This window comes from Anneissia japonica, unplaced genomic scaffold (genome assembly GCF_011630105.1).
Source record: "Anneissia japonica isolate Jap-2015-1 unplaced genomic scaffold, ASM1163010v1 scaffold281_len866295_cov195, whole genome shotgun sequence".
In the NCBI taxonomy this organism is placed as follows: domain Eukaryota; kingdom Metazoa; phylum Echinodermata; class Crinoidea; order Comatulida; family Comatulidae; genus Anneissia; species Anneissia japonica.
In genome coordinates, this window is record NW_022728190.1 from 513721 (window position 1) to 530527 (window position 16807).

At 33.1% G+C, this 16807-nt stretch overlaps 1 protein-coding gene across 2 annotated transcripts in view; it reads left to right on the forward strand.

Moving 5' to 3' along the window:
• Positions 1–3140: 3140 nt before the first annotated feature.
• LOC117114017 (fibroblast growth factor receptor-like) overlaps positions 3141–16807 on the forward strand; it is a 32768-nt gene continuing 19101 nt past the window's right edge. The window contains exons 1-2 of one of the 2 annotated variants that reach the window (XM_033257544.1): positions 3141–3265; positions 16401–16544. In XM_033257544.1, the coding sequence (XP_033113435.1) occupies positions 16454–16544 (91 nt within the window). In that variant the 5' untranslated portion in view covers positions 3141–3265; positions 16401–16453. The remainder of the gene's footprint in view (positions 3266–16400; positions 16545–16807) is intronic. The other variant, XM_033257545.1, reaches the window with a different exon arrangement.

Genomic DNA, 16807 nt, shown 5'->3' on the forward strand with positions numbered 1-16807 from the left:
ATAAATGGGGAAAAAATAATGCCACCCTAGCTTAGCCTACTGCACTAAATTCTGATATTCATCGTATATGTTGAGAGTATTTATTGGCGGTCACTGTACTTTATTATGAATAGGACTACAAATAGTAGGCCTATTGTACACTTATTTTTGATATAGGCCTACCATAATATATTTTAAATGCAAGGTTATTCCCAACTATTATATCAGAACAAATTTTAGACAATAAATCAATGGATAGAAAAAGCAATTTAAAGAATGAAATAATGTTAATATGTTAAGAGATCGTAATTCAATAAATATCCCATAGCTCATTGAGTACAGGACCAGAGTCAAGCGTCTAACTTTTACTTTTACTGATAGAACATAGAGTAAGTCAAAACCACAGGCCCTAAACTTCCAGCCGGCGATGCAGTACACTGCAAGGAAGACGTTCCAAGTCCACTTTTGGACTGCAATTGAAAAGTAGTTTTCAATTGCTGATACGCCACGGCGTATCAGCAATTGAAAACTACTTTTATACATTACCAGTGCATTTTATAAATGAAATTAAAATCCCTGTAGTAAAATAACATAGTCATTTGGTACATTCAAGCGTTTAAAAACGATTTAATGATTATACATTTTAAATTTTAATTATTTTGAAAAATTATTATAAAATTAATAACGCATATGGAATGGTAGAGTCCATGGTTAATCAACGACGCAACAAAACATGTGCTTCGCTGTTTGAAAAGGGGTGAAAGCAATACATTGAACAGCAATCTAGAGAAAACACAGAGAAAACAATATTTTACAGTATACAATACAATACCTTTTTTAAAGAGCCTGATAATCATATATAATAAATATATTTTTTTACACTAAACTTCAAGATTAATCAACATTGAAATAGAATAGAGTCTAGGTTTGTGCCGCATCAAAACATGTGTTTCATCGGTAGAAAGGGGTGAGAGCAGTGCATGTAACTGCTAGCTGGAGAAAATTGTTTTTGCTTTTCTTGAAACATTTCTCGTCACATACAATGGATATACTGTTCCGCCAAAGTTCCAGATTAATCAATATTATAATAGATATAGGCCTAGGACACCTGCTCACATATATGAATATGAAGTTCAATATTTTTTTTTTGTATTTCGCTAACACTGAAGGAAGTGTACCCTATCTACGTTCATGATCGAATGTAGGTCTACTGTAGACTGATATCTGTCTGTCGTCCTAGACAGTTTTGTTTAATAATCTTAATTAATACTAAAACGATATAAGAAATGATAATTTTAAAGACTAACAGTAGAAAAGATATAATTAGGCCTAACAAAAATTCATAAAAATTGCCTGTTTTCGATTTTTAATTTTACTCCGTAATTTTTCTGAGTAAGCCAAAGCTTAGGCCTGTCCATTGAGGTATAATATCTATGTCCTAGGCCTCTCCTAGTTTTATATTTCTGCTGTCTGTTGGTTTTGATTGTAACGGTGACGATAATCTCGATAAATTATTAATGTAATTCTCAGAAATATAAAGTGAGCTTGCGTTACTTCCAATAGGGTTTATTTTTATACAAGACGTTTTTGTTTGTGTTAATTGGGTTTTTACACTAAGCCTGTTATCAATTTCCCACTACAAAGTGGAGTAGCCCAGGAAAATAATCCCAATGCGTGGCCAACTATGGGATTAAACTGCCTTTAATCGCATCGCGTGGTCCACTCGTATACGCATTGCTTTATTTTGCGAGGCTCCCTAAACTTACTGTAAAATGTGAAAAAAAGATCGTACTAGAAATCAAAATTTTCCCACGCAATGAGCAAGATATGCGTGTCATCCACACAGTTTTAGCGGATGGCAATCGGCGTATGACATCATAAATGAGGACGTGTACATCAAAATAACTATGTATTCGCATGCGAAACCTAACTATTGAAACTGATTAGTTGCATTTAGAAGGAGTTTCGGCCAACGATACAATAACAATGTGTCAGGTTTCGTATGAGAACAGATGGTATAATTAATTTTACCTTTTTGCTGATATAGGTTTAACATTTGACCTGACCTGTCATGTGAAAGTATGCTATAATATAAAATACTTTTAAAAAAGTACTATTACACCAGGCCCAATGTCATGAAAATGTACCAGTTATTTAACACAAGTAGTAACAAAGAGAAGTCTAATCTCGCCAATTTTGTTTCGAAAATCATGAGCTTATTTTAGTTTTATACATTCTGTTGTGAAAGTGTGGTGTCCGCGCCTCGTTATTTATATGTATTTTTCTGTTAACAAGAAGCTGAATGTTCTCTCTTACCCTGAAAGGGGTCCATTTAGAGAAATAAAGTCTATTATCTATTGTCTATAATACTCCATTAGTTATGTAACTAATAATTACAGTGTTATGAATGAAAAATTAATTAAATGTAAGACCACGACACAAAATCCGTATTGGATTAATTCATATTCAAGATAGATTAAAGTAGGGGCCTTCTAAATGTTACTTCACCTACTTCCTCTGCATTCAGCGAGCGATTTCAGAAGTCTTCATGAACAATGATGTCTCACCGTTGGCGGCAGTTTATTGGATGTTGCAATTTACCGTACCTTTAAGAACGGAAGATAAAATATGGTACCGTATCCCTAGCCACGGCATTGTTTTAAACTATGTTATAGTACTTTTCTGTGGAAGCAGCAGGTTTAAATTTAATTCTAGAAAATTCTTATCCAAAATATAATTTGTCTTTGAGTAATGATTATTATCGGTAGAAATTAGAGTAATAGTTGATTCCACTGCAATCAAATGTTCTTCCACTCAAGCTCTGCCCTGTCTCCCTTGTGAATACCTAATCACTCTTTATTTAATGAATATCATTTGTGCATCATTGGAGGATTGTAAGCTATCCTATGCTGTTGAGGATGTTGTGGATAATATTAACTAGTGACATAGAAAGACGTGGAATCCATGTTGTGTCTGTAGATACGGTGTAGTTTTATGTTACCATTAGCTCAACCCACCCTCGATAAACTAATGTTAGGTTATCTCACTATATTAATTGGATTAACACATTATCAAGGATAAGTACTGAGTGTTTAACACTGGTGTCCTTGGGTTCAATTATAGGTAAACAGATTAGTTGCCTTTTTTATGAGGTTTTAATTGTGCGGTATTCTAACGTTAGTTTATGGAGGGCTGGTCGGCCTAATGCTTTATGTATATGATATTAACTGTTGTTCTTTTTCTTTTCTCAAGATGATAGTCTTTGCACCTATCTTACCTGTTGAAGGTATGTATAATGAATTATTCAACTATTATTAAATTGTTATTAGTATTAGTTATTTATTATTATTATTTATTAATTATTATTCATTTATTATTATTATTATTATTATTATTATTATTATTGTTATTTTGACACAGAAGCTTATCTCACCCAGAGGGTGCTATATTCTACTATATTCTGTTCTAATGAGATATTCAGTCAAGGTTGCATCAAATTCTATCGTATGTCTACAAGAGAGATACACGGATAGTTATAGTGCTTATACACTGATAGGTTGAAGATTAAAGTGATTTCTATTGATCTCATGATGATGTTTCAATACAAAGACGACAAAACAGATATTACATTAGGCCTAGGCTAGGCCGAATGCAATGGCGAGGGACTTCCTGGGCCAAGACTGCTTTGGTAGGCCATCCCAACTATTGATAAATAAAAGGCATAACTATGTGTTTAACAATTAATAATTGTTTCATCTTCACTTGGTAGAGCATTCCATAAATGTGAGAAAAAAAACAAACTCTTAGAGTTTTTAGAACTTTCTTGTTAACTCCCAATGGACATTCTTAGAACCAATTAAGTTAAGTTTATGGAGTGCTAACCATCTGACAGCTCACTCTCAGCTATCTGACAGCTCCCTATGCCACTTGTGCTAAGGGAAACTTTTGCCTCATAATTTCAAAATGCTTGTTTTGCTGTTGCTTTTTAAGTCCAATTTCCAGAAATTCTTTCCTAAATTATACAGCAGCATTCCATCATGTTTACTTTGAAATTCTCTTACAATTCAGCTTAAAACTTGCCTTTTCTTTTCCTTATAAATTTGAATGGTACCCATTTTTTTTTACTTATTTTCTTTTTTTTTTGCTAATAGTATTGTTATTTTTATCTTCTTTCCCCTTTTTTGTCATCTTTTTTTATCTTTACAACTCTTGTTTTGAAAAGCACAGAGCTCAAGTATAAAGCTGGGCATTCGCTGCGTTGTAGAATAGTCGTCTGCTCCTTGTGAGCACTGGACGATGCAACGTCGTCTGCCTATTGTTTTTAAAAGCACATAGAGCTCAAGTATAAAGCTGGGCATTCGCTGCGTTGTAGAATAGTCGTCTGCTCCTTGTGAGCACTGGACGATGCAACGTCGTCTGCCTATTGTTTTTAAAAGCATATAGAGCTCAAGTATAAAGCTGGGCATTCACTGCGTTGTAGAATAGTCGTCTGCTCCTTGTGAGCACTGGACGATGCAACGTCGTCTACCTATTGTTTTTAAAAGCATATAGAGCTCAAGTATAAAGCTGGGCATTCGCTGTGTTGTACAATAGTCATCTGCTCCTTGTGAGCACTAGACGATGCAATGTCGTCTGCTGATTGTTTTTAAAAGCACATAGAGCTCAAGTATAAAGCTGGGCATTCGCTGCGTTGTAGAATAGTCTGCTCCTTGTGAGCACTAGACGATGCAACGTCGTCTGCTGATTGTCAGTGGCAGTCTGAATGGATCGTCATTAACAACAATGCATTGTGCGCTTGTGGCATTGCATTCTTCATAGAATCACACCTGTTTTTTGTCAGTTTAAAAAAGTGCAAGCGATGTTGCGTTGTTAGCTTGTTAGTAGTGGCGTCAATCGCTAACAACGCTACTTCGCTTGCACTTTCTTAAACTGGTGTATTGAGTGCTTAGAGGATTTGAAAAAAATTTCATAATTTATTTAAATGTTTTATTAATATGTATTTCAAGAAATCGTTATTTTTAACGCTAATTTAAACAAATGTTGAAAAAAAAAACCATGACTATACTGGTACGTCACTTTAGTATTTGCAAATGAGCTGGTGGCCACCAATTAAAACGAGCCAATGAGCAATCCAGCAATTAGATCAGTGTGTGTACCTCTATTGACACTAGTCCGGCAGCTTAGCAGATGGATGTGGATGTTCCGGACAAAAGCACCAAATTTTTTTTACATGCTCCTTATGGTCATAACATTCAATTTTTGGTAGGAACCATCTCATCCGAGGTCATTGTGGTGGCCATCTTGGATTTCAAAATGGTCGCCTAATAAAACCTATGTTTATCTATATCTCCGCTTCTAAACCACTTGGAATTATAATTCTAATGTCTGAAACTATTTTTATATGGTCAAGGAATACAATAATACCATTTTTGACCTGGTCAGATTGCCACAAATAGGTCATTTAAGGTCATTCAAGGTCAAATATTGTATGGTATCTTAAAAATTACATAATTGTCATATTTTACATTAGATCCATACCCAGACTTTCAGAATTCAAAATCTTTACAATGAACTACAATATTTCATTCGAGGTCATTCTGGCGGACATCTTGAATTTCAAAATTTATGCCACGCAAATCTTATATTTATCAATCAATTTTTAAACCACTTTAATGAGAATTATGATATCTAAAATTATATTACATGGTCAAGGATTTATAACACTTGCGACATGGTCAGATCGTCATTAATGCCACAAAAGGTCATTTAAGGTCATTCAATGTATATACCATACCATTACCATTTTTTACCTGGTCAGATTGCCACAAATAGGTCATTTAAGGTCATTTATGGTCTGTCTCTTATACACATCTAGATGTGTATAAGAGACAGATAGTGGTTGTACCAAAAATCTAGAGGATTTGAAAAAAATTTCATAATTTATTTAAATGTTTTATTAATATGTATTTCAAGAAATCGTTATTTTTAACGCTAATTTAAACAAATGTTGAAAAAAAAAACCATGACTATACTGGTACGTCACTTTAGTATTTGCAAATGAGCTGGTGGCCACCAATTAAAACGAGCCAATGAGCAATCCAGCAATTAGATCAGTGTGTGTACCTCTATTGACACAGAATGTGTGATTTTAATATTTTCTGTGTTCCCTGTTTAATAGAAATAATTTGCTTTTTTAACTGTGTGAGAGCCTTCCCATCCAGATTCCTTGGTAAGCATTCTCTCAAAATGACCAAGGAATGTACTCTCTACACCTCATAATGTGACATAAGGAGTCAATGTGTTTGACTTTTTATAAGAGTATGAAACATTCTTCCTGTTACGCCTTCCCCTTGCAATAAAATAAAGGTTAGGCCCAATAAAGAAAAATGATTGGTTTATCATCATCGCCCTCATGTCTTCTATGGTATTGAAAAAAAAAACATTTTGAAAAAAAAAAATTTGTTACTTTTTTTAATTTTTTATATTTTTAAAAATTAAATAGTAGATATTGTTTGTATTATGCATTTTACTTTGAATTTCAATGTACCAGCAAACCACCCAAGGGTGATTTGGCTTTAGCAAAGTAAAAAATAAAAATGAAAGACCTCCCTCCCTCCCTCATTACTTTTCCAGCCTAGATATGTGGCAAAGACAAGCCAAACCAGTCACTCGTCGCAAAAATCAATTTTGAGTTATTAATACAGTGTTAGAGAACAAAATAATAGCTATAAAATGGTAAAAAAAATCATTCAAATCGGACATTTCCTTATGAAGTTACAAGCGTTTAACCACACAGCTGTTTAAAGAACAATATATGAGAAATTAACCGTCAAGGTTTATGATTTCAGACATTTCTCATGCAGAAATTATCTTTAAATCCTTAAAAAGTATTGTTTTAACATTGAAAATAGGGAAAATAACAGCATAGAATGAAGTGTAGATATATAAAGGTTAGTTTAATGCAATAAAATAGATTTTTTAAAATTTGACATTCCAGCATGTTTTGGCCATTTTCTCTGAAACACGATTTGCGACGAGTGACTGGTTTGGCTTGTCTTTGCCACATATGTTGATAATATTATTCTCTAAATGCTTATTGGCATTTAGAGATCATCATTTTGTCCTTTGCATAACCCCTTCTACCTAAAATATTGTACTCCCATGAAAATTATAAGAAATAGATCAACTAGTCTTTGATTCAGGAAGCATGTATTACTATATAAACTTTATTTAAAAATATATATTTTTTGAGTGCTTTGAATTTCATTGACATTTTACTTGCTGTTCATTCGAACTTTGCTGTTAGTGTCCATAATGAATTATTAGTAAATGTATCTAAGTATTTGTGTGATCGGATATGGTAGATACTAATTTTTATAGGTCAACTCACAGATTGACGTAATAGCTATAACTATGTATGGTGTATTGGGAATACTTATATACATTCAAATTTGCTAGGGACCCTGTGGTATTGGTATATTTAAATATTACAGCTATGAAAAGCGTGAAATATAAATGTTCAAATCTTATTATTCATAATCGATGTTGTTATTGTTCAAATAAATCATGCAAGAGAGAAATGTAGAGGCAAGGGGGCCCAATAATGGCATAGAAATATTGGCATAATGGCTGATGGGAGGGTGAGACACAGAGGTTAGGTCAGAGGTCAGAGGCTCAAGGATTGATTGTGTGGGATAGTTGTCAGGATATTAGGTGATTTTTCTCCCCTCAGGGTGGGTGTAGGAAAGCTGGGAGAGAGATGTATATTCTCCCATGTCCCCATATATATGGAACTAGTTTTTAATCCTTACCCTGGCTATACATAGTTCTGTTAAGGATAATATAATTATGGGACATTATAAAAATTGTAAGGCAACGTAAAATTTGTATACAAAGTGAAAAAGTGTAAATACTGGAAAGTATGATTTCCATTAATCTCTCGTAAATACTTATCTGGATGAATTGATATTATCCAGTTAAGTGTCTAATTTACTAAGATCACTTGATAATGTGTGTATAAATTCAACGCATCATTGAATGTGGATACACAAGAGAGTTTTATTGGACTTTATAAAAAACATGCACAAATAGTGTTGGGATTTTCTTTATTGTGCACCAGGACTCAATTAACTTCCATATGAAGAATGTGATTACGGTAGAAATTTAAGTTTACAATTAGTTAAAATATAATATATGTTTGCATTGATTGGCTTTTTATAGCTTAGGATAAGATTCATGTTGTTATTCAATTAAACGGATAGTATTTCCTTTTTTTTTTTTTTTTTTGCTTGTAGCATTAATTTCACATTCTTTGTTTATGAAATGGGTTCACCTCCGATCAAGTCTATGCCCCCTTCAGGAAACAAAATTGTTATTCGAAATTTGCTTACCGAAGTAAAGTACTTTAGTTAGAAGCACATCGGAATAAAGGGCATGAAATGCTATTAATCAATTTGAAGTTCAGATATAATAATGATAAGGCTTGAAAGATGAATCTGTGTTAAAACCTATGTCCTTGTGTGGGTAGGGATGTATTTATTAGGAAAAGTACAGAATGTGGGTGTGTGTAACAAGCTCTTCTACTAATGGGAATTAGTTCAGGATTCTATAAAGTTTTCCGTCGAAAGACAATATATGGGAAAATACAGTCCAAGATTTTAAGATTTGAATAAAAAAACAATATATTCATAAAACACAGTTTCTTCTAAAGGTTTTTTTAAAAATATTTTCTAATAAATATATGCTAATAAAATAAACTCATTTATTACCATTATTATGATCATTTTTAGATTGTTTAAAATAAATTACATGCTTATCTGTGACAAATTAGTTTTGGATTTTAATGTTTTTATATAAAAAATTTAATATATGCTAAATTTAATTCATTCTAATTTTGCTTATAAATATTCATAACTTCTACATTTACAAGTAAGTATCTTAATCAATCCTTTTTTTGCTAATTGCTATTCCTTTTGGGTTGTAAATGGATGTGCTTTTTTTATATTTTGGTTTTACAGTATACGGATGCATTACTTTAATGAGATACAAAAAGTAATGTATCATCTTTATATATCACAGATAGATTTGTTTGTTCATACAAAAGTGACATATGTCTGCTTCTTATGCATTATCCTGAGGTGGAAAAAATCCTGTCCTGATAGGACACCCCAGGGATACAAGTTTGCCCTTCTACTGTAGCTCAGTTGGTCGAGCACCCAGATGGTAATCAGAGAGTCAGGGGTTCAAATCCTGATGGGGAACCGTATTTTTTTTCAAAAAATATTATTGTGTTGTTTGATCAATAACATTAAATTATAGGAAGTAAAAGGTAATATGATAACCATAGCTGCCAGTGATGCATATTTGAATGGAAATATATGCAAATGTAGTAGTTGTTTGGTTAAGAATAAGGTAAGATGGATTATGATGCATTGTACTAATGGAGATATTATAAAGCACTATTATCCTGACTATCACATTTTATTTGACAAAAACATGTGAGATACCTAAATATGGTCATGATGACATCATATCATGACCATATATAGGCACATCATGACTATATATGGGCATACAACAGTTTTTTTTTGTCAAATAATATTTGATAGTGTGGGCTGACAGAGCTTAGGATATTAATGATTGATTAATTTTCCATAAGGCTCATAATATAAATTCACTAGAATATCAGTTATTAATCTATCGTTATGAAAATTTACATAACTTAGAATGGTTTATTATGGTTAAATATTTATTATGGCTTATTGTCTGTTGTATGAACCACTCTGAGGGACAATAAGATGTTGATTCCTAATATTGATTTATAAATTGTATTCAAAGTTTTACATGGATTGAATTCATAAGAGACGGAGCTATAGATCATCTCAATCATTTGATGTAGCAGCTTGCAGAATTTGGGATGCTTTGCCCTGGTCCTTTTCTGTATTTTCAATAAGTTCATCTGGTTTCAGAGGTATTTTTGGATGAAAATTTTCCTTTGTTTAACAGTGTAATAATAATAACATACCTGCAATGTTTCAGAAGCACTTCGACTATCCTTTCTCAAGCACTGAATCCTAATGCTGTTCATCAATGCTATATACGTAGTGTGATACGCCCTCAATCGATAGGTGAGTTTTCTTGGTCTTAAAGAACATAAAGTAGAAGTGGAAAAACATATGCCAGGTATCCGCACCAGAATAGCAAGAGCATACATCCACTGAAACCAAATAAATCAGCTATTACTGATCATGCCTTTCATTCCAACCATATTCAAGATTGAGAAAACACATAATGTACTTCACCGTGAATCCACAGTCTTCCAAAAACAAGTAAAAGAAAGCATTTGGATCCATAAAACAACGCAAGTCATGGACAGGGATACTGTCTCACATGAATTCATCCCACCTTTATGATCTGTTGATTCCAAGACCCATAGTAACTGGCCGCCGTTGAAGACCAAGAAAACTCACCGAGTTTTCTTGGTCACACCGTGTATATAGCGGTGTTGACCAGCATTAGGATTCAATGCTTGAAAAAGGATAGCCCTGTGCATACAACATTGCAGGTATTATTACACTGTTGAAACAAAAGAAAATTATCCAAAAAAAAGGGGTTTTTTTTTTTAATCCTTTGTGAAATCTTTGTCAAACCCTTATCAAATCACACATTCTGTGAATCTCATCACTAAATTTAAAACACTGCTTAAACAAAAGAAATAATTTTTTTTAATGCTTTATGAAATCTATGTCAAATTCTTTGAATCTCATTACAAAATTTAAAATGCTAAATTAACCTTACCTCGTTTGTTCGTTCGTATGAATCATATAAGCTACCTGTACACACTTGGTTTTGATGTAGCTTCCTTTTTAGCGAATAATCGTGTATAATCGATTGTAGTTGCTGTTGTTAATTGACTGGAACAGTCGTAGCAGGGCCACCGACGTGCAGGTTAACAGCATGACCCTCTCTCCCCATATATACTTGTAGGTGAAGAGAGGCAAACGTAAGTAAAGTGTCTTGCCCAAGGACACGAGCAGTGCGACGAGCGTTGGTCTCAAACTCCCGATCTCACGATAAAAAATTCAACACTTTACACACTGCGCCACACCCTCCTACGCTCTTACCTAAATTGAGTGTAAAGCAATTTAACTATTTCAGAGGTTGTTTTTGCTGGAGTTAGAATAATCTCTGTTTGTTTAAATCTCACCAATTGTGATCGTGATTTACCATGGTTACTCCAAATGATGACCAATTAGAAAACTATGCAAGTGGAGGCCCTCTTAGATTTCTGTGATTGTCTATAGCTGAATCAATCTCTAGAGGAGTATGTCTGACTGAGTACATTTCAGTGGCAGATTTAGAGGGGTGCATGTAAAATTGGTAAAATATTTTATTTGTCAGGCTTTTTAGAAAATTACCATGCTATACAGTAAAAATCAATCAAATACAAACTTAAATTTATGAAGGTGCTGGAGATTTATGGGGGATTAACCCCTTGTACCCATACCAAGGACTCTTCCCTGGAACTCTCCATTAGTTCTCATATTCACACCCCCTCTTTCTTACCGGGCTGGATCCTCCCCTGCATACTGCACACATTTCCTTAGCAGTAAACAATAAACAGGCTTTGTGGTACTGAACCAATGAGATTCAGTCATAGGAAAGGTCAACGAACTCATCAGGCATAGTGTTTCACCATTGGTAAACAAGAAGATACTCTGTGGTATTAACAAGATGCGTACTTTCGCAGGAAAATAATGGACCTTTGTGGAATGTCAGTGAAACTTAACAACCGACTAATCAAAGCATGCCAGGAATTATGCACATGTGTTATGGATGTGGTAATGGGCAAACATTTAATTTAATTTTTTTTTGGAAATCGTTATCACCAGATGGTGTGTTGCAAAACAACATGTAACCAAGTCGTTTATTAATCAGATATGTTGATGCTATCATCACATTCGCTATTAAAACAATCAGAAAGATTTAATTGACACAACACTTTAGCTTTTAAGCACACAGTGCAAAATCCCTCCCTGTGTTTATATTTATTCAGATGACAAGTGGAGCTCAACTCATTATCTCATTTCACTGAATGATTAATATTCTACAATAAGCTCGGTTCACACTAGCACGCATCAGAGATAACCGCAGTTGGCTTGACACAACCTCAAGTGCCTGGACATAAAAACTCAAGCTGCGGTATTCAGATTTTTATAATGAAAATCAGCTGTGCTGTAGGTGTGGTGCATGTGCTATTTGCATTATTACATTCAAATTGCAAGTGTAGACCAAAAATTGTGTGCCAAATTTGTAAAATGTTTTATATATTTAGCTGCGGTATTCAGATTTTTATACTGAAAATCAGGTTTCTCATAGGTGTAGTATGGTGTTTGCTTCATCACATCCATTGCTCTAGTGTAGACAAAGTATTATGTACCAAATTTGTAAAATGTTTTATATATTTAGATGCTGGATGATAAAATAGCTTAATGAAAGTGTCCTCTTTAATACTGTATATGAATTCACAAATGATGAAAACTTCTGCACTTTCTTATATCCTGCTTTAATCTCAAAGGTCTATATTAACTTGTTTTGTATAGTAGTATACAGTAAATCCCATAAGTAAGTTTTAAGACAATATTTATACAGGAGTCCCAAGTTGGAGGAAGTTCTTATAAGCTTTGTTAACATATCTAATTTTATTTTGCTGAATGTGGTGATATCCATCTGCACTGATTTCTTAGACTGTTGATAATAAAGTAGTAAAAGTAGCTGTTCCCACAAATTATTTCTTGCTTACAGTACATCTTGACAACTAACTCATCATCTCTCAAACATATATTTAACTAGCCTTAAGCAGGGGCGGATCCACAGTTGTTCAAAATGGGGGGGGGGGGGGGGGGGCAGGAGGGGGGCCTGCTAAGTCATACCTCCATGGTCAGTTGTAAGCCATTCATCCTCTTTCTTGGTTTATCGCCTTTTCTCAGAAACTACACATACCTAACTGTCATAATCTTCAGTCACAATTAATAACTACAAGGATTTAAGAACTACAAAACTTTATCAAACACACAAACCTTCACTTACTGGACATTGACCCTGCATCGATGAATCCAACTCCACTTGATGTGAGCGGTAGACAATGCTACGCTTTCTGATTATTGTCATTATTATTATTTTTATTCAACATATTTATTCAGGATACATATTCAATAAAAGAGAATGTACAATTGTAAAACTGACAGAGCATACTTTAAAAATTGATCTACAATATGGTCCTGATTAAAACACCAATTAGATATTATTATAAATAATTAAAACAAGATAATGAAGATAATACTTAATATTACACTAAAATACCAACATGGAAAGTAATTCATTTTAAAAATGTCTAAAAGTGTGTTTTGAAATTTGATTAAAATTTTAAAATGTATTGTTGGTGGCTCTCTGAACAGATTGTTATTAAAAAAACAATCCGTTGCGTGCGTGTTGTGTTTTCCATAGAATCGCGTCAGCAGTAAGTGCCTGGTGTATGATGAAACAGCGGCGGCGCCAGAAATTTGCCAACAAGGGGTCCGACGTGTCCGACGGATGGTCCGAAACAAGGCAACAACGAAGCCCTTGTTTGACGTCCCGGAATAAAAAAATCCCTGTTCATGGGGAGAGTTTTTATGGCTTAACATCCTAAATGTGCTTTTACAGTTTTTAGACCACAATATTAAGGATTGGCAATCAAAATAGCATTATTTGGATAGGCAAATTATTATTTTTTTTAATCTTTGGTCCGACGACCTAGTCGTTCTTTGGACGACGGGGGTCCAGGCCTCTCCGACGGGTACCTACCCTTCCCCTTCCTTAATACCTGTCTCTTATACACATCTAGATGTGTATAAGAGACGATGAAATCACAGTAGTAACTGAAGGCATTTTAATACTGTATTCTGTTATCTTTTTATTGTTTTGGTATAATCATGAGGGAGTGCTCCCCTTCATTTTCTTCTTGTTGTTTATTTTTTGTTATCATATTATAACATGAGTTGGGTATTAAGCCTAATTGGATTTAAGCTTGACAGTTTGAAACCAATGCTGGGTTCAAATTGCCCCTCAGCACTGACATCAATTGCTGTAGAAAGGGCCTTCCAAGTTGTTGTAAATACCAGGCTCGACAACAAGCTTTTTGCTGTTGAGTCACATTACGAAAGGTCCACTGATTGAGATGAACTCAGATGAGATAGTATAATACAGTACAGTACTCCAAGTGTCGAAATGCACACCATCGTGTTGGGATTCAATATTTTGACATTAATTATGTCATCATCAGGAATGTCACATTACCGAGCAATAGATTAACATTTATAGAATAGGCCTATTCTTAAAAGAATTTACGAAGCTTGTTGCTGTGGAAGAATAAATTGCTGTAGTAAATCCATAGCCCATAACCACTATTTGCTACACTGAATTGATATTTGCTATATTTTGGTTATGCTAATTAGTTATTTTTTAAACAATTTTTATATCCTCATTATTATTTAAAATTGTGTCCTAGTCTCAAATTAAATTTACTCTATTTGATCCGTGTGGTTGTAATAAATTATTAAATCACGATGTGCGTAAGTGTGACATCATCAAGGGGCTTGGTAATTAGAAAACTGGCGTCACTTTCCAAATAGAATATCTTGCAGTAGCCTTGAAACCTTGACCATTTGAAAATTGTATCTAATTGCAATTTATAATTAAAGTAGTAAATTTTCAATATATGTATACCTTTGTCATTTTTATTTTTTACAATATACTTTAAGTGTGCACCATCTTATTTATCATCTAAATTTAAATTTAATATCGAATCCTATTCAAAATGTACACGTAGTCAATCTCATAATAACCTTTTTGTGCCACAATGGAATAACTGTCAAGGCAAGAGAACTTTTTTGTATCGTTCAACAAAGTTGTGGAATGAACTTCCACACGAAACAACAACAAATTTGATGAACATGTCTATTATATTTTTTAAAAACTCTTTTAATTCTTAATCACTTTTATTATGATATCTATTTATATATATGTATGTTTTTTAATTACTTTTCTTTTAACTTTTGTATTTTATGAAACTGTACCACTTTGAAAAACAGTACACAAGTACTGAAAGTGCATTCAGTAGAAAGACAGAATAAATAAATAAATAAATATATAATTTTATTAAAGCTTTCTTTAAAAGTGGGGAGTGGGGAAAAGTGTAAAAGGGCAGTTATGCGGTTTTTCCTCCGGAGCCCGACTTTAATCAGGTTGTAACCATTCAGTGACCAGCATTGCTTTCCCAGGAAGCCCTGGTACAAATATAACAAAAATATACAAGACTATATTTACAAATGTACAATAGTAACTGAAATGTAAATTAAAAACAATGATAAAGTAGACTAGAACTATTGAAATGAGAAAAATGATAACTTGAAAACCTGAAAATACTAATTACAAGTTAAACTATACTAAGGGAAAGGTATTGCTGAATGCCAAAATAATACACCTAATAATATAAGCTTGTTTTTAAGTGAATGTAATTTTGTATGATGAAGAAAAGCACACCTTTTTTAATTTAGGCTGCATTAAATTTTACTGTAACAAAGGTACTGATATCAAAATTTATATTAATATTTTCATTATTATTACCAGTACGTGAACTACTACCCACACATTCAACAGAGACAATTATAAGATCCATCTCTTATGAATTCAACCCATCTAAGATTTCAATTTATGAATCATCAGGAATAGTGATCAATCACCTTCTTATCATTGTCCATCAGAATGGATCATAATAAAATAATAAACCATTCTATATTTATGTAAATTGTGAAAACTAAAGATAGTTTAATAATTGATATTCTAGTGAATTTATATTATGAGCCTTATGGAAAATTAATCAATCATTAATACCTTAAGCTTTGGCCACACTATCAAATTTTCTTCGACAAAAAAACTTGTATGCCCATATATAGTCATGATGTGCCTATATATGGTCATGATGTGATGTCATCAAAACAATATGTAGGCATGTCACATGGTTTTTGTCAAATAAAATTTGATAGTCAGGACAGAGCTTTAAATCCTATCCAGACTATCAAATTTTATTTGATAGTCTGAACAGGGCTTTAAATCCTATCCAGACTCAAATTTTATTTGATAGTCTGAACAGGGCTTTAAATCTTATCCAGACTATCAAATTTTATTTGATAGTTTAAACAGGGCTTTAAATCCTATCCAGACTATCAAATTTTATTTGATAGTCTGAACAGGACTTTAAATGTAGAGATAAATTAAGGACATGGAGAGTGGAGTAATATTCCAGATGTATTCTAATTATTCTTTAAGTGAAAAATTGATTTTTAATTTTTGTCTAAATTTCAAACAAACTTTTTTTGCAGCAGAGCTTGACTGGGTGATGCCTAACACTATCGTGTAAAAAAAAAGATAAGAAATGTATAAATTTATATTTCTTACCTTCTATTGTGTCGCTATGACGATGAGCATGGCATTGGAAAGGTGCAGAAATGACAGGCCTAACAAAGGTAATATGTTTTTTTTTGTAATCCGTTGTAATATTAAAATTTCTATCAATTTTTCATTAGATTATTATATTATTAATGTCATCCTTATTAGATATTTCGTTGAGGTTGAAATCGTTAAAAAGAAAAATAACCATTAAATAACACACACTTAAAAGGCTTAAATAAAGCCAAAAAAAAAAAAAGTGTTTGTGTTGGTCACGTTTTGGGAAAATAAAAAAAATGGGTAGGTCGGTAGGAAAACTTTTTTTTCTAAAGTGTTTACG